Source organism: Coregonus clupeaformis, chromosome 24 (genome assembly GCF_020615455.1).
Source record: "Coregonus clupeaformis isolate EN_2021a chromosome 24, ASM2061545v1, whole genome shotgun sequence".
In the NCBI taxonomy this organism is placed as follows: Eukaryota; Metazoa; Chordata; class Actinopteri; order Salmoniformes; family Salmonidae; genus Coregonus; species Coregonus clupeaformis.
In genome coordinates, this window is record NC_059215.1 from 17,697,343 (window position 1) to 17,724,388 (window position 27,046).

The window sequence follows — 27,046 nt, forward strand, 5'->3', positions numbered from 1 at the left end:
TTCGCATAGGTAGTCTACTCTGTATTCCGTCTGTTTTACGTAAACAAGCTCTGTAACATGGAAATATGGCTGTGTGGGAACCTAGCCCTATAAAGGTGTGTATATAAAAAAAATATATATATATTTCTTGCTGATATGAAAGATAAGGTCCTTATGCATAGCTGCGGGAAGTAGCAGTGCTGAGGGTGCTGCCTCGAAAAATCAGAATACAAAATATATATTAATAAAAAATAAAAATATAAACAATAACAATATACAAAACAATATATTTCACAATAGTAGTGCACTGGGTCTTTACTAGTATTAGCAGACCGATATAGACTTCTGTAGCAGGGGCCAAACATTTCAGCATCTCTGCTTTGGCAAAAAAATAAGGTAGTAGTATAATTAAGAACAGTATCTTGCAGGATTCAATTGTTGGAATTGTAAGAGTTTGTTGCTCTCTCCCTTTCTCTGTGATCGTCATTCTAATGGAATCCTGAAAGAACAAAACACTGTCCTCAAACATTTACATAAAATGCTGCGAAGTTATGGGCAAAGACACAAAACAACCACATCAAATTAAATATTTTTCTTGATCAAATAACATAGAAAACAACCACTTTTTGTGCAGTATTAATTTACCATCCTTACAAACCACTTAATGTACATTACTGTATTGCACATAGGCTGGTCATCTAGGTTTGTACCTGTAGACTTTCCATCCCCATGAAGAAAAACAATGCACAACACAGTAATAGAGTACATTGAGGCATCAAGTGGTTTGTGATGGTGTGATGTGGTAGAGCATGGCGCTTGCAATGCTAGGGTTGTGGGTTCAATTCCCACGGGGATCAGTATGAAAATGTATTTACTCACTACTGTAAGTTGCTCTGGATAAGAGTGTCTACTAAAATGGAAAAGGAATGAATAGACCATTTCAATTTTCACATAGAAATAAGTTGCATTTGCAAAGTACTTCAAGAAACTGGAAAACATATCAAGCAAGTATTTTTAAGTATTATCTGATTAACTATTTTGTACAGATAATTATCAGACTCAAGTTACAAATGCTGGTAAACACTCAAATACATTTAGTTTAAACATTTTCACAAAAGTAGTGCACTGAGCCTTCACTAGTCCTGTATTAGCAGACCAATACAGTGCTGGCAATTTTTGTGTTGGCAAAAAAATCGCAGCACCCCTACCCTCAAACGACTTCTACCGGTTATGTCCTTATGCTTCCAAAACCGTACTGCAAGTGATGCGTGTTAATGTTCAGACCGAGTGTCGCGGCTCTTAACAAAACTCCCCCCTACAGAAGAGGCCTTCCTCCAATAACTCTTATGTGTAAGGTAATGGAACTGAGAGTCATGATCAAGGGCTACACATGCAGAACATCCAGAATATTCTTTTTTGCACAATAATCTATTCAGAAATGATACTGCAATGATGATTCATGCATAACATTATTTATTATTCAAGAAATCTGAAATGCATGCAAGTATGTATCATTGTAGCCTACTACTGAGAATCAGTTTGTCTCTCTTTAACAGTTTGAAAGGCAGTAGGCAGTCTTATTTATGACTTGATTTTTACTGGGGTATTTTCATAGATTAAATACTGAATTGGGTCAGTGTGTTGTACGGCATTGGTGAAGCAGGATTTTTGTGGAAACCTGCATCTCATGGAATGTTAGGCTTGTAGGTTTGTTATGTGTTAGATTCTTTTGGGACACCAAAGAAGAAACACAAGGTGGAATTCAGTAAGTACATCATTTAATCTTTATATAATTTCTATGGAAGAACAAGAAGAAACAAAATTTACAAAATGTACAAGAAGATGTGCTCAGTTAACCATAATCTCAACTAGCAGGGAGTGGATCAGATCTGTAGCAATCAGATAAGATCCTTATTCACCCTGAAAGTGTCTTTTTCAGTTTGTATGACAAACTTTGGGGATGGGTGGGTAGGTGCATATTGTGGATTTGTGGAGTGAGGAGCGCTGGTGAATTCAGGGATTCTGCTGGTTTGATTCAATATCTGATCTGACCTGACACCCTTATGAGTTATGAAAAAAAAGTATGAAAATGTATGCACTCACTACTGTAAGTCGCTCTGGATAAGAGCGTCTGCTAAATGACTCAAATGTAAATGTTACTGGCACAGCCCTCTCCCCAATACAATACAGAGCCCTCTCCAACATTACTTTCTCCAGTGCACAGCCCACTTCTTAATTGCCAACCCCCACCCTTTACAGAGAGTCCATTACATTCCTATAGGCTCTGATCCATAGACTTGTCTCATATACTGTGATTTTGCCCAGCAGATCCACCATATATTGTTATTATTTGAATAAGACAATATATTATTTACAACAACAAAATAATCCCAACAAAATGGAGTACAAAACCCAACATGCTTGGAGACAGTGCTGTCTCTGATGTGATTCTTGATGCAGATGTAACAATCCACAGAAAATATCATTTCTATATGAAATACACGTCTGTTGAATATATTTGTGACTTAATTGCATATTTAAACCACAGACGTGTTTGTAAGTGAAATGGGAGTCATATGATCTTAAGTGTAAAGTTTATCTATGCATTATTATTATCATCATTATCATCGTTGTCGTCGTCATTATTATTATTATTATTATTATTATTATTATTATTATTATTATATACAGGATCCCTTTCTCTTATACAAACATTCAGTCACCAATAATGTCCCTGACTTATCATCGTCCACAAACATCTCCCTCTCTGATTCTCTCTCAACTGTGGTTTGGCGATGGTCAGGAGATTAGGAATGAGTTAAACAAGTGAACTGTCTTTTGGTCTCTGGGTAAACATCAATACACATGAATCTGTCCAGGAGGGTAATGGTAAGCCTAAAACACTGATGTACATTCTAACAGACCATCTTTCGCCAAGTGGAGATCTTGAGGTTATTTGTGTGTGTGTGTGTGTGTGTGCATTAGTGTGCATGAAAACAGGATGAAGATCAAAATCTGTTCATTATTGTCATTTTTCAAACATGCTTCTTGAATATATATATTTTGATTTGCCCATGTCATCGTTGTACTCTTCATGGGAAGTCTCTGGACAGTCCTGCCCTGAGAGTGGTGGTGGGCAAGTTGTGATTGGCTGTGTGTGTGTGAGTGGATGTGTTTGTATGTGTCAGGGCTGTTCAAGGGTCAATGTTGAAGGCCATCAGCTTGTCTGAGTGCAGGTTGTTGAGGGTGCGCAGATCGGGCAGGCGCAGGAGCAGCTTGGGGAAGATGGCAGCGCTCTCTTCAGGACGACGGCGGTGGATGAGAGAACGCATGGCGTGGATCAACCCCTCCTGGAGCTGTTCTACTGCACCCATGTCAGCGATGCCTGAACGGTCTGAGAAGACGAGAGGAGACAGGGTGAGAGTTTGTTTGAGAAACACCAATATCTATTTATGGATGTCAGCACAGCTTTGTGGTTGGTTAGTTTATCGTTATGTTTATCGTTATCATGATTAAATACAAAAATATATTCTAAAAAAATCATACCATTCAAGTAAGCCTATCTCCATACTGGTCAAGGTACAAATGTAAGCCTATCTCCATACTGGTCAAGGTACAAATGCAATACTATATTTTCTAAACTGGCTATTGTCATGTTGTTCAAACTCTCCTCCTCTTGCTTCAGAGATGAACTAAATGGCTTGGAAAAATTAAGGAATTAAACGTCTGTTTGTCTCACCTGCAGAGACCAGCACCACGGCCATGAACAGAGCCATCTCATCAGGCTCCAGCCTCAGAGTTCCCAGCTTCTCACTGAAGTCAAACATGGAGTTGAGCAGCGCCCCCATTCCCAGCACCCGCAGGGTGGACAGAGGGTATGTCTGGCCGTTCAGGAAGGTCACCGTCCGCTCCTCAGGGTTGAACAGGGTGCAGAACCTCACCATCAACACCTGACCGAGACAGAAGGCACAATGGAAAGGTTAGCCAACATGGAGTGGGATTACATTTATTGGGAGAGAAAATTAAGAGGTGTTTTGTACTTCATTTCAGCTGGAGTTACAAACAAATATCTGATTTAGAGCCGGTTTCCCGGGCCCAGATAAAACCTAGTTCTGGACTAAACAAGCGGTTACTACCTGGAAGGTGCCTGATTTGAGCAGCATGACCTGGTCGTGCTGGCTGAGATCCTGGAAGCCAGGGATGCCCTTAGCGAACTCCACCACTTCCCTCACTGCTGGGGTGAAACACTGGGAGAAAGACTCCCATACCTGCTGGCCGGAACGACTGGCCTCAGAGACAGGACACGCATTGAGAGGACAAGCCTGAGAAAGTTAAGAGAGGGTTAGATAGTGTTAGATAGAGAGAGTTAGAGAGAGAGAGTTAGATAGAGAAAGCTAGATAGAGAGAGTTAGATACAGGTAGATTGTAATCACACTACACTATAGTTTTGCAGCTTAACAAAAGTCAAGTTTAATACCAACTTTATAACAACTCTCCATTTACTCACCAACACTTTGGTGCCCACTGCTAACTTCCATGGACAGGAAGTCTGAGTTTGGGTCTCTTGGGTCTCTTCCTTCATGGAGAAACAGTTATGATTTGTCGGGCTGCCCCTTTGAGGCATGCCAATATTGGACTGTCCATGATTCTGATTGGATGTTGCAGGGTAACTATAGCAGCTGTTGTCCACAGACGGGAATGTATGGTGGTTGTCATTGGTTACTGAGCAGCAAGGGACGGGGCCTGCAGGACAGGACTGATACCCCTGGGTAGAGCCTGAGCCGGAGTGGGAGGAGCCATAGGAGGTCTCCTGAGATGCGTTACTCTTGAAGGGGCAGGATGTTGGGAGGTTGTTATTGTTGTTATTGATGTTGATGCCCGTCTTGGCTGCCCTGCCTTGGCTGCTGGCGAAGATGTCCTGATAGGACTGTGAGATGGCTCCAATAGCCTCTTTAGAAGGAACCTCTGCTGGGCTGGGAGGGGCTTCGGAGATGGGGGAGGAGTCTACGTCCATGATGGTGTTAGACTCGTTCAGGCTGTTCATGTAGCTTTGCATCTCATCCAGAAGCCTCTGCTTCTCCCTCTTAGGGATACGGCCAAAACGCACAGCTGAGGAAGACACAAACAGAAGGGACTGGTTAACACCTATAGTAGCCTACATGATAAGACTTGGAGGAATGTGTTTAAATGGTCTGTACAGAAACCAAAATATTCACACATATCCTTGATTACTAAAATGCGTTAATTGTATCTTGTTGTATTTTCCATATGGATGAATCTGAGCAGATTGTGTAAGTCTTGTAGTGGATCCCATCCCTCCATCTCCTCATCCAAGCCCCCCTCTCCTCCTCCCTACCCCCTCTCCTCCTCCCTACCTCCTCCCTATCTCCTCCCCTCCTCCCAAACACCTCTCCTCCTCCCTACCCCGTCTCCTCCTCCCTACCTCCTCCCCTCCTCCCAACCCCCTCTCCACCCCCTCCCCTCTTCCCTACCCCCTCTCCTCCTCCCTACCCCATCTCCTCCTCCCTACCTCCTCCCTACACCCTCTCCAAAAATATCCATCAGCTGGAGATGCTATTGATAGACCCCCTCTATCTCTCTCTCCGTCTCTCCTTCCTTCCTTACCTCGCTCCCTCCCTCCTTCTCTGCTCTGTAAGTAGGGCAGTGGGTCATCGTGAACGTGATGTCACTGCTACTGCGGAAAGAGAGATGGGCTCTCAGCACGCAGGAAGGAGAGGTTGCAGAGAACGAGGGAGGGAGGGAGGAAGGAGAGGTTGCAGAGAAGGAGTGAGGGAAGCAGGAAGTATAGGTTGCAGGGGATAGAGGGGGTAAGTGACAGTGAAGAGGAGGAGTGAAGTAGGAGATTACAAAGCGAAAGTAGTGAGTGAGGAGTGTGAGACGCCACAAGGTGGCGCGTGAGATAAGAAGTAGACTTCAAACAGCAGTCCTGCCTCGTGAGAGTTCTCCAACCCAGCCAGCACAATGCATGAGACAAAATGTAAATTGTGTATAAGAATGATTAAGAAGAGTGCAAGCATGAACATACAGTGCCTTCGGAAAGTATTCAGACCCCTTGACTTTTTCCACATTTTGTTACGTTTCAGCCTTATTCTAAAATTGATTTTAAAAATTTAAAAACCTGAGCAATCTACACACAATACCCCATAATGGCAAAGCAAAAACAGGTTTTGAGAAATTTCTGCAAATGTATTATAAATAAAAAACGGAAATACCTTATTTACATAAGTATTCAGACCCTTTGCTATGACATTCGAAATTGAGCTCAGGTGCATCCTGTTTCCATTGATCATCCTTGAGATGTTTCTACAACTTGATTGGAGTCCATTGTCACATCTACTCCTGCTCCTCCCCTCCGGCGTGCGACGTCACCGGAATACTAACTACCGGTCCTGGGATTTATCATTACACACACCTGCAGATCATTATGATTCACACCTGGACTCCATTACCTTCCTCATTACCTCCCCTTTATCTGTCCTCCTACGTTCATTCCTCAGTCAGTATTGTTCCTGTGATCATGCTATATCGCCACTGTTACGCTGTCTCGTTTCATGTTTGTTGTTTTATTAAACGTTTCACCTGCACCTGCTTCTCGACTCACAGCGTCATTGTTACATCCACCTGTGGTAAATTCAATTGATTTGGAAAGGCACACACCTGTCTATATAAGGTCCCACAGTTGACAGTGCATGTCAGAGCAAAAACCAAGCCATGAGGTCGAAGGAATTGTCCGTAGAGCTCCGAGACAGCATTGTGTCGAGGCACAGATCTGGAGAAGGGTACCAAAAAATTTCTGCAGCATTGAAGGTCCCCAAAAACACGGTGGCCTCCATCATTCTTAAATGGAAGAAGTTTGGAACTACCAAGACTCTTTCTAGAGCTGGCTGCACGGCCAAACTGAACAATCGGGGGAGAAGGGCTTTGGTCAGGGGGGTGACCAAGAACCTGATGGTCACTCTGATAGAGCTCTAGAGTTCCTCTGTGGAGATGGGAGAACCTTCCAGAAGGACAACCATCTCTGCAGCACTCCACCAATCAGGCCTTTAGAGAGAGTGATTGTCGTCTGGGAGTTGTCTGAGTGGGGAGGGGAAAACTGAAAACTATCAGTTATTGGCAGAGAGGTTTTGAACTCGCTTTCCTATTGGTTTATTATCCAAATTAACTGCCTGGTGATGTCACCATTCCACCAAAACAGGTAAAAAAATTCTAACAGCTCACACTACAAGGGCATTATCATAATTTTCGCAATTTCACAGTATTATTCCAACCTCATGGTGTGGAAATATATATATATATATATATATATATATATATATATGTATATATATATATATATATATATATATATATATAAACAGGAGAATCGTGTTTTTGACTGCACTGGGCCTTTAACGAATCTGGCATCATTACATGATCTGTTGGGTCTCTGCACTGTCCCTAAAGATCATCGATCTAGTTTGAGCTAAAGGGCTATGCACAGTGGCATGAGGTTAGAGGAGATCTGCTATGTTAGTTTACATGGATTTACTATTATATGGCATGAAATTAGTCTGTAGTGTCTAGTCATTACAGTATGTGAGAATGAAATAAAAGCACTGGAAGTATGGACTGTATCTTTAAGAAGATTAACTGGTTTCAGGGAGGGAAAGTATGCCACTACTGTGCCAACTGACTTAAATATTTGCCTTGCCTATACGATATCACAAGATACAGAATCACACATCATCAGGCTCCTGAGAATTTAGGGCGTATTCTTTAATGTGGACTGCAGGCAGTTGACTGAGGTTTTCCTGTTTTCGCAACAGTTGCAGCAGAAGGAAAGAGGTTTCTAGGTTGCGGTTCTTGACAATTGCGACAACATATTTTTTTAATAGGGTCAAAATGAGTGTTTGTTCCCTTTAAAAAAACTCTACACTACCCTCGTTTATTGTACTCAACCTTTGAGCAACCAAACTGTCGACCGCATGCATAAATCACACTTGGTTCTCTCGTAGATTAAGGAATAGATTACTCTACAGATAATTACAACAACACTGACAGGAAGAAGAGTAGGAGGCAGGCAAACAATTCCAACGAGGTCACGATCTACCACTATGCTATAGGTCACATCTTTGCTTTTTTTTAAATACACCGAAACGTATTCTTGTAATCTGTGATGGGGCAATTTATCAATATTTAGCTTATTAAGACTAAAAGCGTATGATAAAGATTGATTAATTGCGTGTCAAGGCCAAGCTGTTTTGTTAATGCATCTCAAGCTTAATTGTTTGCTGTATCCCTAATTAATTCCACAAGATGTTATAAGGGCAAACAGTACACAAGGTAATCAAGTTGCCCCTGTTCCAATTTCCCAAAATAATTCCTTTTTGCTGCAGTCTGGATGACAGATAGCTTTTGGGACTTCAAAGCTCCTGTTCTCATAAATCACTGTCGTAGAGAAGAGTGGGATGGGGGTGAGGAGAGTGGAATGGAGGAGAGGAGAGTGGGATGGAGGGAGAGGAGAGGAGGAGAGTGGGATGGAGGGAGAGCTGAGGAGGAGAGTGGGATGGAGGAGAGGATAGTGGGATGGAGGAGAGGAGAGTGGGATGGAGGGAGCTGAGGAGGAGAGTGGGATGGAGGAGAGTGGGATGGAGGGAGAGCACAGGGGGAGAGTGGGATGGAGAGAGAGCACAGGAGGAGAGTGGGATGGAGGAGAGGAGAGTGGGATGGAGGGAGAGCTGAGGAGGAGAGCGGGATGGAGGGAGAGGAGAGCGGGATGGAGGGAGAGGAGAGCGGGATGGAGGGAGAGGAGAGTGGGATGGAGGAAGAGCACAGGAGAAGAGTGGGATAGAGAGAGAGCACAGGAGGAGAGTGGGATGGAGGGAGAGCACAGGAGGAGAGTGGGATGGAGGGAGAGCACAGGAGGAGAGTGGGATGGAGGGAGAGCTCAGGGAACATGGAGTTGAGGAACATGGAGAGGGGCAGGGACATGAGAGGAGAGAAGAGGAGGAGTCTGAACAAGAGAAAGGCAGACTGACTTTGAAACTTTTGAATGTGCAAGAGGCTGTGTGGATGTAGGGTATTTTCCTAAGTGTGCCCTTCAACAGTAGGCCAGTGCAATGTCTCAGGTGAAAGATAAAAAGACAAGGTTGGTGCAGTGCTGATGGCGCTAGTAACTGATAAACCCTCATTGGATGGCCTCAAAAAACTCTCTGCCCCATTTTGAGACTGCACTATCATTAAGATGTCACTATAACTCTTACCATCTCTGGACATGCCGACGAAGAGACATTTCTTGAAGCGACAGTGTTGGCAGCGGTTGCGGTTCATTCTCATGATGAGGCAGTTCTCGTTCTTCACACACATCTTGTAGTTGATGTTCTGCTGGATGCTGCGACGGAAGAAACCCTAGACAGGAAATACAAGCAGATGTAAAGTTAGTTTGCATCCTGGTTGGTTTTAATGGTAATATAGACTGTGTAATGTAATCATATCATATACAGTATGTGTTTGTGTTTATTTGTCAGGGTCTTTACCTTGCAACCCTCACAAGCGTGCACTCCGTAGTGGAACCCAGATGCAATGTCTCCACACACTTTGCACAGGAGCACCATCCCACCAGTCTCTGTAGATATAGGAAGACAGAGGCACAGATAATAAGACGTGATCAGATCAGTGAGCCTACGAGGGTGAATACCAACCAATTGTACAAGCAACAAAATATGTGTACATTAGACTAAAAGATTTGGGGGACATGGGTAATGGATAGGGAGGATATTCAGGTTCAGGAATTAAAGAGAGAAAATAACACATTGATAAACAACTCACTGGTGAAAGTTCCTGTGAATCCACATGGCCTTTTCCCAGCGATGGGGTGTTGGTAGGTGTGCTGTTGGGTGGATGTTGATGTAGCCACATTGTAGACTTCTGGGAACTGGAACACCAGTTTGGAGGATGGAGGGGTACATCTTCCTCCCCTCTGGCTCTTCAGGGACCCCAGCGGACCGAGCTCTGTGAAGGTGACCTCCTCTGGGGAGGAGGGCTGGGAGTGGGAGGGGGGGGACTGGGTCTGGTACCCACTGGACGGGCTGCCAGGGCTGGGGCTGGGGCTGCCAGGGCTGGTGCTGGGGCTGCCAGGGCTGGAGCTGCCAGAGGAGCCCGCATACAGAATAACACCACCTGTTTGCAAAACAGAGACAGAGTGGGGAGTTAGTCAGGTAGTCTATACAAAATAGCTGAGAAGTTTACTCTGAAAAGGAGTTTAAAGTCTCAAAGTTCATGCTGTAGTTTAGGATGCCATATTTAAAAGGGCTGTACTGAATGCATTTTGGTGTTGAAAAATATGCTATTTATACAAGTGCATAACATGTTTTGGAACATGTTTTACTGTGATGTCATGTTGCACACCCCTCTGACCCTGCAAAGGAGGACAGCTCTGAGAATTTGCTGCAAGCCTCTCATCATATGATATGAATTTAATAGGCATAATTGTGCATTCAAGCACATGCAGGGAGAGTGGAGCAAGGTTAACAATGTTGGAAACACAGCTACACAGCGCGAGCAGGTTCTGTGCCAACCAAAGTCTAACTCCCACTGGCTAGATTTCTATCCAATTGGCGACAGATTTTCATGCCAATATTCTAAAATATGCATAAAGAAAATATGCGCATTTTCCCACCAGTGGTGTGTTTCCACCAAACTGACTTGTTGGGGAATTAAAATCAGTACATGATGATGTACTTTTTCGCTTAAGTTTTCATGTAGGCCTACCGAATAAAAATCGAATGTTCATTGTGTTTCCATCACATTTTCAATTCTATGGATAGTTTTGTCACAAGCTGTTGCGTTAAATATAAATGGGCCTACTCTGGTATTGGCACGTGCGCGCTCTAGCCAGTAGCTCGCAGATACAGTGAAGGGTAGGCTGTGCGGGTTGGCTAGTCTACATGATGAGATTATTATGGATAAGAGTGAAAATATTTGTATTTTACCGACACAAAATGATCCCACTATGTCGAACAAACAAAATATGTCTGCATTTATAAATTTACATCGAAACTTCCTGTTTCCATCACAGCTGTCATGATTTAGTTTTATAAGATATGACTTTAGGCTACTCGTGGATGGAAACGTGGTTATTGAAACATATTTTTTTTGCGTCAGGCAAACCACAGTATTTATTTTGTGGTCGTTATAAATAGGCTAAGGAAATTAACATAGCGTTTTATCTCTGTTTATAATTTTTTTCCCCCTCCGCCCTTCGCATGCACTCACTACTGCAAGTCGCTCTGGATAAGAGCGTCTGCTAAAATGTAAAAATTGTTCCATGATTTTAGAAATATAGGGCTGGGGGCGCCCCGGGAATGATGTGGTATAGAGGGGTACAATGTTTCACTGTAGCCTACTGTACATTAAACTCGCCCCCAGTATGGAAAGAGCGAGTCACGTTCTCCCATAGAGAGAGTAAACTGTACCGAACTTTGGGTTTACTTTTTGAGCTTGCTGAGTTTGTAAATCAGAGATAGAGGGCAGTGATAGTTAGCCTATTGTAGGTCTATACATAGAATAAAAACGATATTCCCAAATATCATGCACTTGTCATGTAACCTTACATTTTGAATGGGAAATTTGATAATCTGTCCTTTTTCTTTCCTCTTGTTCTCTGCTGCACCGGGTATTTGTTTAGCTCAAGTGTTTTTATAATCCTCCAGCCAGCAAGTGCTGCAGGATTGATTGTTAACACAGCAGAGCTAGCGCTAGTCTTATGACAGGGACCTGCTGGTCCTGCCCTGGCCTGCCACTTCCTGAGACTGGAAACAATCAGCCTGCTGCTGACCCAGCCAGGACTTGCCCCACCTCCACCACCACACCCACCCAAATACATTGCATGTCCACCTGAACACTCACGTGAGTTACTTCTATGTTTGTTTGTGTGTGTGAGGGGCCCTCAAAACTGGTGCCATAAATGTGGTCAATTAATAATCTGCTTTTACAGTCTCCCCAAGGCGAAGCTTGACTATACTGCTATATACTGTACTGCCATAATATGTCATATGCTTGGCCAGCGGCTAAGTAGAGTATATGGCTTTTGTGTCAAGTCGACTAACTCAAATTCAGAGAACATGGTCCTCATGAGAGTATAGAAAATCATAGGGGGCCATAGGACTTTAGGAATGTGAATTGGCTTTGTTGGCTTTGATGTTCAGCCAGTAGGATAGCACATAGCCTATAGCACGTGCCAGATTATTCCCAATGTAACCCAGAGAATAGACAGAAGAAGAGCCATATACTCACAGCCATACACACTTAATTGTGGAATCAGCAGCAGGTTGGGGAGTGAGGAAAGCAGCTTCCCATCGTGACCTTTACCAACCTGTTCTGCCACTAATCTATCTGCCTGAGTGGGTGAATAGAGCCAGGCAGGCTGTCAGGCAGGGAAACGTGAGCGCTGAGCACTTAAGAGGCACAACAATTCTTCCCCACATCCTCCTCCCCTATTATATAATTTCCCTGGTTTGTTCTCTGTGCTACGTTATGCGACAGCTGTAAGCCTGGCAAGGCTGCTAGTGTTTTCCTAGCTCGTTTTGCCTTTGCAATGACTTGTCATGAAGGATAGGGTGGAGGTAGAGGGTAGGGTGGAGTGGAGGTAGAGGGTAGGGTGGAGGTAGAGGGTAGGGTGGAGGTAGAGGGTAGAAGGTAGGGTGGAAGTAGAGGGTAGGGTGGAGGTAGAGGGTAGGGTGGAGGTAGATGATAGGGTGGAGGTAGAGGGTAGGCAGGAGGTAGAGGGTAGGGTAGAGATAGAGGGTAGGAAGGAGGTAGAGGGTAGGGTGGAGGTAGAGGGTAGGGTGGAGGTAGAGGGTAGAAGGTAGGGTGGAAGTAGAGGGTAGGGTGGAGGTAGAGGGTAGGGTGGAGGTAGATGATAGGGTGGAGGTAGAGGGTAGGCAGGAGGTAGAGGGTAGGGTAGAGATAGAGGGTAGGAAGGAGGTAGAGGGTAGAAGGTAGGGTGGAAGTAGAGGGTAGGGTGGAGGTAGAGGGTAGGGTGGAGGTAGATGATAGGGTGGAGGTAGAGGGTAGGCAGGAGGTAGAGGGTAGGGTAGAGATAGAGGGTAGGAAGGAGGTAGAGGGTAGAAGGTAGGGTGGAGGTAGAGGGTAGGGTGGAGGTAGAGGGTAGGGTGGAGGTAGAGGGTAGGGTGGTGGTAGAGGGTAGGTTGGTGGTAGAGGGTAGGGTGGAGGTAGAGGGTAGGGTGGAGGTAGAGGGTAGGGTGGAGGTAGAGGGTAGGGTGGTGGTAGAGGGTAGGGTGGTGGTAGAGGGTAGGGTGGTGGTAGAGGGTAGGTTGGTGGTAGAGGGTAGGGTGGAGGTAGAGGGTAGGGTGGAGGTAGAGGGTAGGGGTGGAGGTAGAGGGTAGGGTGGAGGTAGAGGGTAGGGTGGTGGTAGAGGGTAGGGTGGTGGTAGAGGGTAGGGTAGAGATAGAGGGTAGGAAGGAGATAGAGGGTAGAAGGTAGGGTGGTGGTAGAGGGTAGGGTGGAGGTAGAGGGTAGGAAGGAGGTAGAGGGTAGAAGGTAGGGTGGAGGTAGAGGGTAGGGTGAAGGTAGAGGGTAGGGTGGTGGTAGAGGGTAGGGTGGTGGTAGAGGGTAGGGTAGAGATAGAGGGTAGGAAGGAGGTAGAGGGTAGAAGGTAGGGTGGTGGTAGAGGGTAGGGTGGAGGTAGAGGGTAGGAAGGAGGTAGAGGGTAGAAGGTAGGGTGGAGGTAGAGGGTAGGGTGAAGGTAGAGGGTAGGGTGGTGGTAGAGGGTAGGGTGGTGGTAGAGGGTAGGGTAGAGATAGAGGCTAGGAAGGAGGTAGAGGGTAGAAGGTAGGGTGGTGGTAGAGGGTAGGGTGGAGGTAGAGGGTAGGAAGGAGGTAGAGGGTAGAAGGTAGGGTGGAGGTAGAGGGTAGGGTGAAGGTAGAGGGTAGGGTGGAGGTAGAGGGTAGGGTGGTGGTAGAGGGTAGGGTGGTGGTAGAGGGTAGGGTGGAGGTAGAGGGTAGGGTGGAGGTAGAGGGTAGGGTGGAGGTAGAGGGTAGGGTGGAGGTAGAGGGTAGGGTGGAGGTAGAGGGTAGGGTGGAGGTAGAGGGTAGGGTGGTGGTAGAGGGTAGGGTGGAGGTAGAGGTAAGGGTGGAGGTAGAGGTAAGGATGGAGGTAGCAGGTAGGGTGGAGGTAGAGGAGGTCACCCATTTGGCTCCATATACTGTAACTTATAGCTAGATCATAACAGTTTGTGAATTATTGATGTACAGTATGTGGCTGAAGCCAGGATCCAAACTGACAGCTGCCAAAAGCATCCTAAGTAAATACATTACAGTAAACATCCTTGACCAATGAGGAGCATGTTACTATGTCTCTAACAGACTGCATTAATCCAGCTAGGAGAAGAGAAGTAGTCCACTGTCTCAGTAACAAGGTGCAATGGTATTTGGATGTGCGCTCCGTGGCTGACATAGATGCTGCAGCAAGCCTATAACCACACACATGACACGCGCACACATGCATACTGATGCCACAAACACACTCACACACTTTCACACTCACCACATACGCTGCTGCTACTGTCTATTATCTATCCTGTTGCCTAGTCACCTCTACCTATATACAGTGAGGGAAAAAAGTATTTGATCCCCTGCTGATTTTGTACGTTTGCCCACTGACAAAGAAATGATCAGTCTATAATTTAAGAGTGTGCTTTAAGAGTGTGCTCCTAATCTCAGCTCGTTACCTGTATAAAAGACACCTGGGAGCCAGAAATCTTTCTGATTGAGAGGGGGTCAAATATGTATTTCCCTCATTAAAATGCAAATCAATTTATAACATTTTTGACATGCGTTTTTCTGGATTTTGTGGTTGTTATTCTGTTTCTCACTGTTCAAATAAACCTACCATTAAAATTATAGACTGATCATGTCTTTGTCAGTGGACAAACGTACAAAATCAGCAGGGGATCAAATACTTTTTTCCCTCACTGTATATATGTATATGTACATAGGTATTACATCAATAGTTACCTCAATTACCTTGTACCCCTGCACATCGACTCAGTACCGGTACTCCCTGTATATAGCCATGTTATTTTTACTCATTATTGTTATTCGTTACTCACAGTGTATTTATTCCTCGTCACATTACTATTTTTTAAATTAAAAAAAACAACTTTATCTTTAACTCTGCATTGTTGGAAAATGACCTGTAAGTAACATTTTCACTGTACACTGTTAGTCTACACCTGTTGTTTATGAAGCATGTGACAAATACAATTTGATTGGATTAATTGGAGGGGCCTCACTGGGGGTGAATAGAAGGAGTTGAATTTATATTATGTTATGGATTGTATGTATATTTATATTGCAAGTATATTCAAAAGTCTACTCTATTCAACTACATAGGTTGCATTATAAAGAAGAATGACACAAATGGCACTATTTGGCAGCCACCATATATCCATGTAGGCTAAATGCATGATGCATCATTTGAGGATTATAATAGATTATCTCCATCACACTGCATTACCAAGAATGCAGGATGTCACAGGTTGTCCTATAGCAGTTTTAGCATCACTCCGAGGCCTACAGAGGATCGAATGATTTTGCAGGCTACAAATAGCCTACTGACAGGGAGGGCTGTCACGTTCCAGCTGTACATAGCACACTTTAGTCTAGTGCAGGGGTGTCAAACTCATTTTAGCTCAGGGGCCACATGGAGGAAAATCTATTCCTAAGTGGGCCGGACCGGAAAAATCATGGTATATATAACTTAAAAACAACAACTTCAGATTGTTTTCTTTGTTTTAATACGATCAACATACAACATAAAGCTGGAGCCTGAGGACAGTGTGTCCAAAATAGTACAAGCACAACATCACTATTAATCATAAAACACGTCAAGTTTATTTGAAAAAGAAAAAGAAAAAGAACACACAAACACACAATGCCTCAGTGATTAACAGAACTGTTTCACAGATCACAGAACTATATCAGGGTGTCATTTCTCAGGCAGAAATGTAGATAAAAATAATGAAATCCTGTTCCCCAAACAAGTGCAAGAACCACAGAGTCAAGAATAGGTTAAATATACAAATAAAATAAAATCAATTAAAAACAATAGCACATCAACATAAAAACATATAAACATAAATCTGAAAGCGTTGCTCAAACTCCCGTAACAGTCCCGTTATTTTATCTTTGAACCGCTTCATGTCTGCCACATGTTGGGTCGCGCACACATTTTTCAGACAGGGGAAGTGAGCTGCATCACCACCGGCAAGTTGCGTCTCCCACAATGACAGCTTCAACTTGAAAGAACGTATGCTGTCATAATACTGCGTGACAACTTTGTTGCGCCCTTGCAGCTGTTTGTTCAAGTTATTCAGGTGCTCTGTAACATCCACCATAAATGCAAGGTCCTGCATCCATTCTGCGGAATGAAATTCTAACACTGGTTTGCCCTTTTCTTCCATGAACTGTTCAATTTCTTCTCGTAAATCAAAGAAACGCCTCAGCACAGCACCTCGGCTTAACCATCTTACCTCAGTGTGGTATGGCAGGCCATAGATGTGGTCTTTCTCTCTGAGAAGGCTGTCAAACTGACGGTGATTCAGGCTTCTGGATCGGATGAAATTAACAGTTTGGATGACCACCTTCATGACGTTATCCATCTTTAATGACTTGCAACACAAAGCCTCCTGGTGCAAATACAGTGAAAAGTCAAAAAATCACGTCCTCCATTTGCAGATTGCACTTTCTCTCTGAACTTTGTCACAACGCCTGCTTTTTTCCCGATCATTGAGGGCGCACCATCTGTAGCCAGGCTGACAGCGGCGGGACCAGTCCACTCCGACCCTGTCCATCGCGCGCCGGCGAGTGCGGTAAAAATATCAGCTGCTGTCATTGTATCTGTCACCGGCACCAACTCCACGAACTCCTCGGTGACGGTCAATGTGTCATCAACTCCGCGGATGAAAATGGCCAGTTGTGCAACATCTGTAATGTCCGTGCTTTCATCAATTGCAACCGAAACGAAATAAATGACTTTACTTTTTGCTTCAACTGGCTGTCCAAATCCACTGAAAGATCGGAAATCCTGTCTGCAACTGTGTTTCTTGTCAGGCTGATATTTGCAAAAGCCTGCCGCTTTTCAGGGCACACAATCTCCGCTGCCTTCATCATGCATGTTTTTACAAATTCACCCTCACTAAATGGTTTTGAAGCCACTGCGATTTCATTAGCAATGAGGTAGCTAGCTTTCACTGCAGCGTCACTGATGTCTCGGCTGTGAGTAAACACAGACTGCTGTTTCTTCAGACCCGCCAACAGTTCATTCACCTTCTCTCATCTCCGCTGTCCTTGAAAGTTGTCATATTTGTCGGCATGAAGACTCACATAGTGGCGGCGAAGGTTATATTCTTTCAGCACTGCAACATGCTCTGAACACACCAAACATACAGCTTTCCCATTCAATTCCGTGAATAAATAGGATGACCATTTTTCTTGGAACACTCTGCACTCTGCGTCCACTTTTCTCTTTTTTGACAGAGACATATTGGGGCAATGAGGGTGCCAAAGCACATAATGTTAAAAGTAGAAGCCGTAATAAATATCGCGGGCAAAACAAAGTAGCTCATTGGCTGCACGTGCTTGACCTACTTGCTCTGCCCCGGTATAAACAGTTTGCTTGCTTAACACAATTGCTATTGCGCCATCCAGTGGACGCAATTGGAACAGCAGTTTATTTTATTGAAAAATTGCAGCGCATTTTTATACTTTACAATTATTATTATTTTTATTTTATTTTTTTTATCATCTCGCGGGCCGGATTAAACCCGTTTGCGGGCCTGATCCGGCCCGCGGGCCGGACGTTTGACACCCCTGGTCTAGTGGATGTGTGCTGAACCTTCAGTTTGGGAGAGATGTTGATCAGGGGCGTCAGTTGGGTATGGCAGTCGCCATAGCTCAAGACCAAAAATGTTAAGTAGGCAAAAACAAAGTAGCCTGAAATCGTTCCAATCCCGATTAAAATGAAACGACTGTGATTGGCTGACCAGAGCAGCAGCCAGTTTGCACCCTTTTCTCTCACTTGTAGAAAGCAGAGCGCAGACAGTGGCAATTTGCTTTGCCAGTCAGCCGTTTAGGGAGTGCGCCAATTGCTTTGAATTTGACGTCGGCATTTGAACTCGGCCTTCTAAACCTTGTTGTTATCTGATAGCAATTAATTTGTTATAAATTAATTGAATTTGGAAATGGGAGGTGGGGGAGCCCTCCTTTTGGTGACCATTCGAAACCAAAAGCTATGTTATTGCTATTAAAATACAGGCGTTGATAGCTGTAGGTCTAATTAATATTTTCATTCATTCGCCCAGTAGATTTGTGCAATTCATGTAATGGTATGAAAATAAACACAACGGAACAACTTGCTATTTAGAGCATTTCCCCCAAATGTCCTGTTTTTGGCTTCAAAGGCAATAACAATTGTAGGCATTAGCAAATGTACATTGTCATGCAGTGACAGAATGATAATTGAGATAATGCAAATCATTAATGATGACGTAGTTGGGCTAACTTTTTTGAACTTCTTGCTGTAGGCTTACTTCCTCATCATTCTCTGCCTGCATCCCTAATCCCTACCTGTAGCCTAATTTCCTCTGGTATGTTGCATTTCCACCTCTCACTCTTATCAGACTTGCTTGTCCATCTTCCTCAATTAAAATGAGATATTCTTACGGATCAATCTTGTTGCTAAAAAGTCATTAAATATGTCTAAGTTATTTAACTATAGTGTGGATGTAGGGCTGTTTTTTAAATATAATAATCACCCAGATGCGTAAACAACACAATAATATCAGACAGAGACAAGCTGGCCCGGGGGAAAATGCGCGAGCCACCCCCTCGCTGGCTGCTATGTTACCATCACTATTCTCGTCGCTGCCTTGTTGATACAACATTTTTCAATATTCTCCAAGCTGCCTCGTTCGTTGATACAATGTTTCAATATTTTCACAGCCACCATGTTGATACATTGCTTCAATATTCGCAGTATGTTTATCTTCCCTGGCGAATAATGCAGACAGGCAAATGCATAAATGTGTGGGAAGTGCACGAGGCAATGTTGATGGGAAGCGCAGGAGACAGTGACACTGTAGGTTTTGATGTAGGCTATGCTTTTTATTTGTAAGCATGTATAGGATTTATATGGCATAGTTTGCATTCGCGGTCAGCTGTTTTATGCACCGGTTACTTTCACATTGATGTCATTATTTGAAGTCGGCCGTGTTGTGACTTGATAGCACGTATTATGCATTTATTTAATGTAGCACTGTATACGTCGTTCCACAAGTAAATGAGTCAATTTATGATGAGGTTGAGTAGTGGTTGACGTTGTACACGCCGTTACACACATCTTTAAACCTAATATATATTGCGGTGATAATTAATACCTGGGGTCAATCACACACCCCACCCCACCCCACTTTGCCATACCCTAGGTTTAGATGAACTGACGCCACGGATGTTGATGCAAGGGACTTGTGATATAGGATAGAGGACTAATGCATTTGAATATAATAAACCGTGCATGAGGCGGGACAACGTGACTAGAGATAAAGTTAATGCATGAAATCGCTGACCCCACTGTCCAACCTAACCTCCCCCTTTCCACCACCGGAGGCAGCATCACAACAGAAGTGCCCGGGAGAGAGAGAGAGAGAGCGAAGAGAAGACAGTGAGAGAAAAAAAAAAGAGATGGAGAGAGAGAGTACTGTACGCGCCTGTGAAATCACGCGCCGCACGCGGCTTAGAAAGTGAACCCACGTGAGGACGATTCGAGAATGAGAGGAGTGCATTCAGTGGAAAGACTCGCGCTGCATGAAGATATCACAACCAGTCAGAATTTATCATCACCACCCGCGCTTTATAGCCTCTGTTATAATTTTAGAGGAAAATTAAATAGAGCAGGATGTAGGGTTGGTTGGGATGTTCTGAATGCGCGCCAGAATCATTCGCGCGAACTACATTGACCCCCACACACCGCACGCGATCAATCATAGAGCCAGTGGCCAATATTGACCACATAGCAAATCTGGATTACAGTTCTGACAATAGGTTAGATGATCTGATTAGACATCCTGTGGGTAGTGGCCACGTGTAGATGTAGTTCACAGCACCCATATTGTGCCAACACCTGACCTGATTGGCATGGTTCCCAAAGTGTGTGTGTGTGTGAGCAGGCTTCTCAGTTAAATGCCATCACCCATTGCATTGCTCTGTGAGGCTTACCTAATTGGGCAGCAGGTGAATATGGGGCTCTGGGTTAAACCAGTTGAGCTCTCTAGGGGAAAGTAGCCTCACTCTTAATATTACCCAATCAGTTGAACTACTTGTTCTTGATTACATTTGATCTTGTATCAGATTACATCTTGTGTTATTTAGATTAGGATGTATATGGATTACATCTGATCTTGTTTACTTCTGCTTGGTTTGATAGGATAAATCAAGAATACATGTACTGTATCTCTCCCTCTGAGACCAATAAATATCAAGGCCAAACAGGGGCTCCATCTGTAGGTTAACTGAGCCATGCATTCATAGGGTCAAGTTGGATGACCTTCTCAATGAAGAAATACAGAGAGCCACCATTCAAAACAGCCTCCAAGTTGCAGGCAGATAGCAGGAGTAAAGAATGCTGTGGCATGGGGCTCAGATATCCCACATTACTGCACCAGTGACCTTTTAACCCCCTTATTGACATCATGCAAACACCGCAAAATGTATACAGTATTTAGCCTACCTGAATAGCCCATACAAAATATCTAAGGCCAATAAAGTAGATGATGAATAAGTGATTAAAAACTTTTTTTATATATATCAGTTTGACAAATAAATGACTGAGTGAGTTTAGTGTAGTATGCAGAGGTCTGAAAAGCTCCAAGTTTTGTCCTCTACAGGTAATAACTGACATGGAATCTGTGGAAGTCATGGAACATGGAGAAGGGCGTGGGCGCCTTGACCCAAGCCATTTGCCACAGTCGTTTCCATCACCTGGACTGAAACGTGACTGCAGAGTTAGTAAATGAATCACCACTCAACAGCCGGGAGTGGAAGTGGAATCCGTAAACAAATATTATGATGCCAGGTGTACTTTCGCTAATCTCGTGGAAACACCGCCCAATGCTCCATGCATAACTCTATAGCTTCCCATAGCCATAAACTTTGCGTTATCAACCCATATCATTGCCCCAGCCTCCAAGGGCGGCAGGTAGCCTAGAGGTTAATAGCGTTGGACCAATAACCTAAAGGTTGCTGGTTCAAATCCCTGAGCTGACTAGGTGAGCCCTTGAGCAAGAAACTTAACCCTAATTGCTCCAGGGTCGCCGTCAATAATGGCTGATCCCTGGCCGTGACCCCACTCTCTGAGGGTGTCTTAGGGGGAGTGAGATATGCTAAAAACACATTTCCAATTCACATGTGTATAATACACACTTGTACATGTGTGAAATAGGACAAACATAAGCACCCACCTAATTATTAATATAGTAATCACAGCACTTTTACTATCTCAATGCCAACTGGGTGGTAGAGAATCATTTACTTATAGATACACACGAAAACAAAGTAGCCTGCCTACTGTTGGCAATAAGCATAGAATGCATTGGAACCAATTACAGCTCGCTCCATGTGAGTTTTGTTTTCATGAGGAAAAACAGGAAGTGTCTCCAACCCATATGGAAAAATACTATAGTATACTATGGTATAAATACTACACTCTTAGAAAAATGGGGTCCAAAAGGGTTCTTCGGCTGTCCCCATAGCAGAACCCTTTTTGGTTCCATGTAGAACCCTTTTTGTGGTGTTTTTGCAGACATTACTGTAGTATTTACTATAGTGCTTTTATTTTATTATCTTTGATATAGCAGTGAGGCATTTTCTGGAGGAAACCTACTGGACAAAATACTCAAAGAGCACATTTAGCAATTTTCTCATCGATAGGTAGGTAGGACTGAGCGGATAGTTCAGAGCTTCTGCTCTTTTCTATATACACTACCAGTCAAAAGTTTGGACACACCTACTAATTCAAGGGTTTTTCTTTATTTTTACTATTTTCTACATTGTATAATAATAGTGAAGACATCAAAACTATGAAATAACAAATATGGAATTTTGTAGTAACCAAAAAAGTGTTAAACAAATCAAAATATATGTAATATTTGAGATTCTTCAAAGTAGCCACCCTTTGCCTTGATGACAGCTTTGCACACTCTTGGCATTCTCTCAACCAGCTTCATGAGGTAGTCACCTGGAATGCATTTCAATTAACAGGTGTGCCTTGTTAAAAGTTAATTTGGAGAATTTCTTTCCTTCTTAATTTGTGGAATTTCTTTCCTTCTTTGAGCCAATCAGTTGTGTTGTGACAAGGTAGGGGTGGTATACAGAAGATAGCCCTATTCGGTAAAAGATCAAGTCCATATTATGGCAAGAACAGCTCAAATAAGCAAAGAGAAACGACAGTCCATCATTACTTTAAGACATGAAGGTCAGTCAATCCGGAGAATTTCAAGAACTTTGAAAGTTTCTTCAAGTGCAGTCGCAAAAACCATCAAGCGCTATGATGAAACTGGCTCTCATGAGGACCGCCACAGGAAAGGAAGACCCAGAGTTACCTCTGCTGCAGAGGATAAGTCCAATAGAGTTAACTGCAGCTCAGATTGCAGCCCAAATAAATGCTTCACAGAGTTCAAGTAACAGACACATCTCAACATCAACTGTTCAGAGGAGACTGCGTGAATCAGGCCTTCATGGTCGAATTGCTGCAAAGAAACCACTACTAAAGGACACCAATAAGAAGAAGAGACTTGCTTGGGCCAAGAAACATGAGCAATGGACATTAGACTGGTGGAAATCTGTCCTTTGGTCTGATGAGTCCAAATTTGAGATTTCTGGTTCCAACCGCCGTGTCTTTGTGAGACGCAGAGCAGGTGAACGGATGATCTCTGCATGTGTGGTTCCCACCGTGAAGCATGGAGGAGGAGGTGTGATGGTGTGGGGGTGCTTTGCTGGTGACAATGTCTGTGATTTATTTAGAATTCAAGGCCCACTTAAACAGCATGTCTACCACAGCATTCTGCAGCGATATGCCATCCCATCTGGTTTGCGCTTAGTGGGACTATCATTTGTTTTTCAACAGGACAATGACCCAACACACCTCCAGGCTGTGTAAGGGCTATTTGGCCAAGAAGGAGAGTGATGGAGTGCTGCATCAGATGACCTCAACCCAATTGAGATGGTTTGGGATGAGTTGGACGGCAGAGTGAAGGAAAAGCAGCCAACAAGTGCTCAGCAGATGTGGGAACTCCTTCAAGACTGTTGGAAAAGCATTCCAGGTGAAGCTGGTTAACAGAATGCCACGTGTGTGCAAAGCTGTCATCAAGGCAAAGGGTGGCTACTTTGAAGAATCTCAAATCTCAAATATATTTTTATTTGTTTACCACTTTTTTGAGTTACTACATGATTCCATATGTGTTATTTCATAGTTTTGATGTCTTCACTATTATTCTACAATGTAGAACATTGTAAAAATAAAGAAATACCCTTGAATGAGCAGGTGTGTCCAAACATTTGACTGGTACTGTATATATTTTTATATATACTTGGTATGTAGATTTCACACTTATGGGTGGTACAAACTGGGATATGGAGGAGGGGAATGGGCATATGCAAATTGAATACTGTAGTATAATATACTATACTAATTACTGTAGTATTTTTGCAGACTGTAGAGTTTTTGCCGACATTACTGTAGTATTTACTGTAGTGTTTTTGCGACCTGTAGTACAAAATTATATAGTAAGTACTACACATGATCGAGGGATACTACAGTCTGTAGTATAGGATTCGACAATATACTACAGTTTACTACATAATTCTATAGTAAGTATTGTAGTATTGTATAGTAAACTGTAGTAGTTTTTTATGTGGGAAGTTGCGTGAACTTCAAGCACTGTCACATATCATCGTCAATCTTTTTAGCAGTTTTTGGAGTACACCTTTGTATGCTTGAAAGAAAATATCCACTTGTTGGACATTACAACTGTTTCAGAAATTTGATCCCCTGCTGATTTTGTACGTTTGCCCACTGACAAAGACATTATCAGTCTATAATTTTAGTGGTAGGTTTATTTGAACAGTGAGAGACAGAATAACAACAAAAAAATCCAGAAAAACACATGTCAAAAATGTTATAAATTGATTTGCATTTTAATGAGGGAAATAAGTATTTGACCCCTCTGCAAAACATGATTTAGTACTTGGTGGAAAAACCCTTGTTGACTATCACAGAGGTCAGACGTTTCTTGTAGTTGGCCACCAGGTTTGCACACATCTCAAGAGGGATTTTGTTCCACTCCTCTTTGCAGATCTTCTCCAAGTCATTAAGGTTTCGAGGCTGACGTTTGGCAACTCGAACCTTCAGCTCCCTCCACAGATTTTCTATGGGATTAAGGTCTGGATACTGGCTAGGCCACTCCAGGACCTTAATGTGCTTCTTATTGAGCCACTCCTTTGTTGCCTTGGCCGTGTGTTTTGGGTCATTGTCATGCTGGAATACCCATCCATGACCCATTTTCAATGCCCTGGCTGGGGGAAGGAGGTTCTCACCCAAGATTTGACGGTACATGGCCCCGTCCATCGTCCCTTTGATGCAGTGAAGTTGTCCTGTCCCCTTAGCAGAAAAACACCCCCAAAGCATAATGTTTCCACCTCCATGTTTGATGGTGGGGATGGTGTTCTTGGGGTCATAGGCAGCATTCCTGCTCCTCCAAACACGGCGAGTTGAGTTGATGCCAAAGAGCTCGATTTTGGTCTCATCTGACCATAACACTTTCACCCAGTTCTCCTCTGAATCATTCAGATGTTCATTGGCAAACTTCAGACGGCACTGTATATGTGCTTTCTTGAGCAGGGGGACCTTGCGGGCGTTGCAGGATTTCAGTCCTTCACGGCGTAGTGTGTTACATTTAAAAAAAAACATTTTAGTCATTTAGCAGACGCTCTTATCCAGAGCGACTTACAGTTAGTGAGTGCATACATTATTTTATTTTTATATACTGGCCCCCCGTGGGAATCGAACCCACAACCCTGGCGTTGCAAACGCCATGCTCTACCAACTGACTATGGTCCCAGCTGCCTTGAGATCATTGACAAGATCCTCCCGTGTAGTTCTGGGCTGATTCCTCACCGTTCTCATGATCATTGCAACTCCATGAGGTGAGATCTTGCATGGAGCCCCAGGCCGAGGGAGATTGACAGTTATTTTGTGTTTCTTCCATTTGCGAATAATCGCACCAACTTTTGTCACCTTTTCACCAAGCCGCTTGGCGATGGTCTTGTAGCCCATTCCAGCCTTGTGTAGGTCTACAATCTTGTCCCTGACATCCTTGGAGAGCTCTTTGGTCTTGGTCATAGTGGAGAGTTTGGAATCTGATTGATTGATTGCTTCTGTGGACAGGTGTCTTTTATACAGGTAACAAACTGAGATTAGGAGCACTCCCTTTAAGAGTGTGCTCCTAATCTCAGCTCATTACCTGTATAAAAGACACCTGGGAGCCAGAAATCTTTCTGATTGAGAGGGGGTCAAATACTTATTTCCCTTATTAAAATACAAATCCATTTATAACATTTTTGACATGCGTTTTTCTGTTTTTTTTTGTTGTTATTCTGTCTCTCACTGTTCAAATAAACCTACCATTAAAATTATAGACTGATCATTTCTTTGTCAGTGGGCAAACGTACAAAATCAGCAGGGGATCAAATACTTTTTTCCCTCACTGTATATCAATCAGGATTCATTGCATTTTCCAAGTTCACACATGGGAGGATAATGCACAAAAAGCATGATGATCCTGTTATAAAGTTGAATTGTTCTTATCTCCATCTCTCAACTTCCTAAACATATAGACGTGGACATACAGTACTAGCCTTATAACATTGTTTCAAATCTTATTAACTCGATCCCCTTTCTAACATGAAGAGACACTTTCAATGTAAAACCTCATCATGCAGGACATTTGGGAACGTATTTTACGCACAATTATGCACGACTGCAAAGAGAAACCAACACAATAAAACATGGTAAATAATCTTTAAATTCATTAAAAAACCTTCACTATTCTCAACTCAAAATGTATAATTCCAATGCCAAATTCAATATTGAGCTAGAAAAATAGTATTGCTATGCAACTGATATATAAAATGTATGCAATAACAAAATATAATATGAAAATTAGCAATCAATGGAAATAACAAAACATAACTTCACAATCATAGTACTTACCACCGGGACTGTCCATGTTTCTTGATGTGTCTTGTTTGCTGTGATGAATGATGATCGACTTGTCAATATACAGATGCTTCTGAATGTCAATATGCAGGATCAATACTAAACTGGAGACAGGTGAGAGTCGAGAACTACCTGTGCGTAAAATACCTGACCCATGGAACGAGCGCACGATTGAAGACAATCGTATTGATCTGTCAACGACAGAAAACTCCGTAGTATACTGTAAGCACAGTTATGTACAGCTGTATGCGATGCAGAACAGTTATGTCCAACTGTCTCAGGTGTGCAGGAGAGATTATTCTTGGATGCTACCTGGATCCGTTCTGAACTCCGAATAACTGTGCTAGTGAGTTGCTTGGTTCAGCGGATGTGAGCAGAGAACAAGTGCTTTCCAAAAACCCAACAATTCACAGCTCCATCAGCATCTCCGAGAATGAACTGAACCGTAAACCAGGCTAGACATACACACCCACTAATACACACACACTTCCACATCAATCACGTTTTCAGGTGGCTTAAAAAATGTGACTCGCTTCTGTGTCCTCTGTCAACTTCTGTTGTGTCTCATCTCACTATATGTCCCATGTGAACTCTCCTTTCAGTCTCTCCCTCCTTCCTTTTACTCTTTAGTGGGTTCTCATTGGCCGGTATCTAGAGCCGAGGGGAGATTTGATGCGCTTATGTGACCGTGCTACGCGTTTAGTAAAGCCACGGTGCA

General features: G+C 43.3%; 1 protein-coding gene across 1 annotated transcript; it reads right to left on the reverse strand.

Annotated features, from left to right (window-relative positions):
* Nucleotides 1-1,740: 1,740 nt before the first annotated feature.
* On the reverse strand, nt 1,741-27,046 carry LOC121537910 (nuclear receptor subfamily 1 group D member 1). Its single transcript, XM_041845558.2, has 8 exons — nt 26,323-27,046; nt 9,808-10,158; nt 9,516-9,604; nt 9,243-9,387; nt 4,487-5,088; nt 4,116-4,301; nt 3,719-3,929; nt 1,741-3,373 (listed from the first exon to the last, which is right to left on the reverse strand). The coding sequence occupies exons 1-8, from the start codon at nt 26,336-26,338 to the stop codon at nt 3,174-3,176; spliced, it is 1,800 nt and encodes a 599-aa protein (XP_041701492.1). The 5' UTR covers nt 26,339-27,046; the 3' UTR covers nt 1,741-3,173.

Bases quoted from the DNA above. Each gene is read 5' to 3' on its own strand.
- LOC121537910 (XM_041845558.2), bottom strand. The intron at 9,605-9,807 runs GTGAGTTGTTTA...CTATATCTACAG, and splicing joins ATTCACAGGAACTTTCACCA to AGACTGGTGGGATGGTGCTC. The intron at 4,302-4,486 runs GTGAGTAAATGG...TAACTTTCTCAG, and splicing joins CAGTGGGCACCAAAGTGTTG to GCTTGTCCTCTCAATGCGTG.